At 31.1% G+C, this 4,405-nt stretch overlaps 1 protein-coding gene across 1 annotated transcript; it reads right to left on the bottom strand.

The window, feature by feature from the left end:
- Positions 1 to 1,606: 1,606 nt before the first annotated feature.
- On the bottom strand, positions 1,607 to 4,229 carry LOC105625266 (transformation/transcription domain-associated protein-like). The gene is made up of 6 exons (XM_012206605.1): positions 4,030 to 4,229; positions 3,736 to 3,939; positions 3,558 to 3,651; positions 2,705 to 3,253; positions 2,107 to 2,320; positions 1,607 to 1,947 (listed from the first exon to the last, which is right to left on the bottom strand). The coding sequence occupies exons 1-6, from the start codon at positions 4,227 to 4,229 to the stop codon at positions 1,607 to 1,609; spliced, it is 1,602 nt and encodes a 533-aa protein (XP_012061995.1).
- Between the last annotated feature and the right edge of the window lie 176 nt (positions 4,230 to 4,405).

The following is a 4,405-nucleotide window of genomic DNA, read 5'->3' as shown; positions in this document are numbered from 1 at the left end:
GTGTGTGTGTGTGTGTGTAGGAAAATAAAGAGAATCGTAAGATCATTTAAAATATAATATGTAAAGACACAAACAATAATTACAACAGTGGAACACACTGAGTGCTAGATTTGTAAACAAGGGATTTCGATAGACTCTCTCTTAATTTGTAGGATCCGGTGGATCCTACACGTATATATGTATGTAATAAATATTTATGCCTTACATTTTTATAATATCTTGTACTGCTATATTAGCAGGGCAATTATAATGGCAGTGTGCTAGCCATATGGACAGTCTTTTGCGATTTACATACTGATTATATATGTAGTAGTGAAAATAATTATATTCAATAATTGAACTAATAATATATAATTTGATAAATATTGATTTTGCAAAAATAAAAAAAGGACATCGTGTGTGAGGCACATTTAAAAAAAAATAATTTCAATATATACATGTTCAATATATACATGTTTATCACAGACTTGTAATAAACGAATATTTGAATACAGTCACATTCCGAAAATATCTAGAAAATGCATTCATGATATCTATATTTTAAAATGTTTAAAAAAAAATAAGTTCAAAATTTATGTACAATATTTTAAATATAAAATTTTCTAAATGATCTAATAAATTGGACAGATTGTATTTTTATAAATAAGGATTGTGATTATCAAAAATATTTTTTATTGTACATCATTGAATATGTAAGTAATTTGAGGGAAAATTGAATAAATTGGAGAATTTTCGCCTTCATATATAAATATGTGCTTCCTAAGCGGTTGCGCACAATGAAGAAATAGAAACAGAGAATAACAGGAACAAATAATTTTAATCAATCGGAAACGATGCACCACAGAATATACACAATTTCTGATAGGATGAAATAGTTGGAATTCTTATTATTCTCTGTTCTTATTCTTTCAATGTGCACAGCTTCTTACAAATTTTTCTTGAATAAAACATTCTTCAAATGTATATATGCTTTCATTTCTCTCAAAGAACAGATTGTAGAAAATGTTTTATTTTAGAAACTACAGATACATTTGAAGTAACAAACATAATTTTTTTAAGAATTTTATTATTTCATACAATTTTCATACATTCCAAATATTTATGTCATTATAATAAATAAGAACTTTATCAGGTCTGTGTTCCACTTCTTAGCAACTATTCTTACAAATTATCTGCACAAGTTTCTTAAAATCTAACTTACAGCCAATGATACGCTAGAAACATACATAGAATACCTTGGTAAGTAGTCTATGTAGTGAGTTTTGTATAATAAATGTACATAATAAGAGATAGAGAATAAAGTGCATCAAACAATGCATTTGCAGTTTACAAATAGTCTCGATTTATGCTGTACAATGTTCGAGTAATATATAGATATATCGGCTTGTGTGTATATTGATGTACCTATTTATATATATGCATATTATAAATATTTTTGTATTGTATAACTTATCTTTGTTTTTTTCTTCATAGTCCGATAATTTTCTGAATTGGAAAGCGTCAATATAAAATAAAAAAAAAATGAAAATCATACAAATAAATAATATGATAGTTTTAATTCTTTCCTCGTTCGTTGATAACATAAACAATTAAGCTGAATTGCGTTTTACAACCATGGATGCCACGAGGGATCCATTCTGCAGAGATTGTCATGACTATTGGCAGCGGCTACCAACGTGCTGACTTTACTATCAATACCATCAAAATTTGCCAGAGAGTTCAGTCTAGTAACGATCGCAGTGACTGCGCGAGTCACCATTGTTATCAGAAGCTCGCCTTTCGGATCAGTCGGATCAGGCGATGTACCCTCGGCATCTTCTTGCCGTTTGTGAGTCGCGATTACTTCGTCTCGCAAAATCGCGCGAAGTATGGCATGCAGCTGAAACGTGGGTTGAACCAAACAACGCGCCGTGGCGATTGCGCTAGCAGTCAACGGTCCGCAAACTCCTGTAAAAGATTAACTTCGTGAAGCTGAAAGATTACTTCGTAATCATCTACACAATAGTGAATTTATAAGAAATATTTCTATATAATATTTAAAAATGTATTCAAGCACAAGAGATATCATTTTTTATTACATCAACAAATAGATTATGTTTGACTGACCTATAGTTGTGATAAACTCGAAGATATTGGGCGTCAGACGGAAAGGTACCGGTCTGTTTGCATCTAACTCTCCGGAGGTATCATCAATGTCGAACTTAAAGTACGCGATGTTAATTAAACCGGAATCCTGATGTACATACATCATGTCGGGATTATGTCGTGTAAGATGAAGTACGTATTCAGCAAAACATGTTAAAGACAATTGTAGAGTAAACTGAAAATAGAAATATAAAGATACGATGAAGATGCGTTGTTTGTAACTGTATATCAATGACTGTATTTTTCGATATTGGCAGGTTTCTTTACTTTCTTTGATCAACAATTTAAAGATATTTCTCTTCTTTATTGGGTAAAAGAAATTATAAACAGAATAAAGAAGAATAATTTTGTGCTTGAGCTAAAGAAACTTTACGTTATTATATTACGTTATTATATTAATATATGTATAAAGTTAATAAATAATAAGATAATATAAAATTAATTAAAATTGGAAGAATTAATAAAAAAATTTGTAACATTTTACGCTAAAAAAGTTAGTATTTCAAAACCACGATTTTTCCAAAAATAGTATTCTGAAAGTAAGCATTCCAAAACTTACCATTTTTCTGAACGTCCAATAATCGGTGGCGCCAGGGAATGTCTTTAATGCCCAATCTTTGAGCAGAGTTTTAGAGACCATTGAGGTTTGCACTTCCTTCAAAATATCTCGCAACACTTGATGACTGGCTTGTGTACCTCGTGCTTGCACAGCGGCCAATTTCTCATAATATCTGGCAATAGGTGCGTCATGTTCAATTCCCAGTTTTGCACAACCTTGTTTGTAAATGTCCAAAAGAGAAATTGCTGCCGGATTGTCCTCCACGAGTCTCATTTGTGGAGAAACGGCAACGAGTCGTGGTACTGTAAAGTGCAAGAAACGCCGTGACGTTTCCTTCTGTTTGGTCAAGTAATGATTCAACATGCGCAATAGTTGTAATAGGCGCTCCTCACGTCTGGCATCTCCCAGACCAGCATCATTGACCACTAAATAAGGATAGAGACGACCGTTGTGACCGCGGATACGTAATCTTCTGGCGGCCATGTTGTGTCGTTGAACTACCTCAACACGTGGCACAAATTTCGCTATCTTTACGGAATAATGCGAGTGCTAAAAGACATGAAATGTTAGAAAAAATTAACAAAACAGATATCTTCTCTATTCAATCTCGAACATTACATTTATTGTCTGAACAAAAATATGTTAAGTATCAGATAGTATCATGCAGTTGAATATTTTTAATTTTAAATTATCGGGATAAAGTAAATCTCTTTATTTTCAATTTTACTTCCGTTCTTCACTCATATTTTATTGGGTCATAAAATAAAATATTATAATTATATGTATACGTGTTGTGTGTTGTGTTTGTGTTGTATGTATTAAAAGATTTTATAATTAGAGTTTAATTTTTTACCCTAGGTATCAGAAATTCACCAGGTAATTCGACTTCCGCAGTTTTCAAGCTAAAATTGGTTAAAAAGCGACATTTCTCCTCAATTAAGAAAGACCTGCGAAACAATACGAATCTGTAATTCACAAATTGTAAAAAAGAAGTCATTAAAGAGCAATTAAAAAATAAAATATATATATACTTGGGTAGTTGTTTTGTTTTTTCTTCGAGAATTTTTATCCATTTCTTCAACTTGCTAATGAGATTGTGTAGTAGTTTAGCACCAGGTACGGTGAAATCGAAATCACTTGTGAATTGACTCTTCATTTTCTGAAAAACGGGATCCTGTACTGTAGCTTGAGCTCTTCGTGCAAGAGATTCCGATGCCGCTGAACTAAACGAGTTGCTCATATTTTGCGAGGACGATATGTTCTCTACACGTCACAAAATATATATTAGAGAGAAATTGTCTCCTCTTTGTCTTTCGTTTTGTAACTAATACAGAAAATGAATAGATTTACCAATGCCAATACCAAATGTGGATACAAGTTTTTTTATAAAATTCAATGTATGGGGAGTTATAGTAGCTTCACTAACTGCTCTACGGTTCTCGAATGCTATTGCGTAACATTTTGTAAGTCCTTGTCTTAATTGCTTTAAAACTTCTTCGTACCATGTCTCACGGATCCATACCATCTAACATAATGTTATTTTTTTATACAAAAGGAAAAAATATATAAAATATTAAATCTAGTGTGCAAAAAGTGCATATAATATAAATCTTAATTTTATTTATAGAAATATTTTGAATATACATAAAAATTGTATAAAAANTATATATATATATATATATATATATATATATATATATA

This window comes from Atta cephalotes, assembly GCF_000143395.1.
Source record: "Atta cephalotes unplaced genomic scaffold scaffold00536, whole genome shotgun sequence".
In the NCBI taxonomy this organism is placed as follows: Eukaryota; Metazoa; Arthropoda; class Insecta; order Hymenoptera; family Formicidae; genus Atta; species Atta cephalotes.
This window is presented reverse-complemented; position numbering and strand designations above follow the sequence as displayed.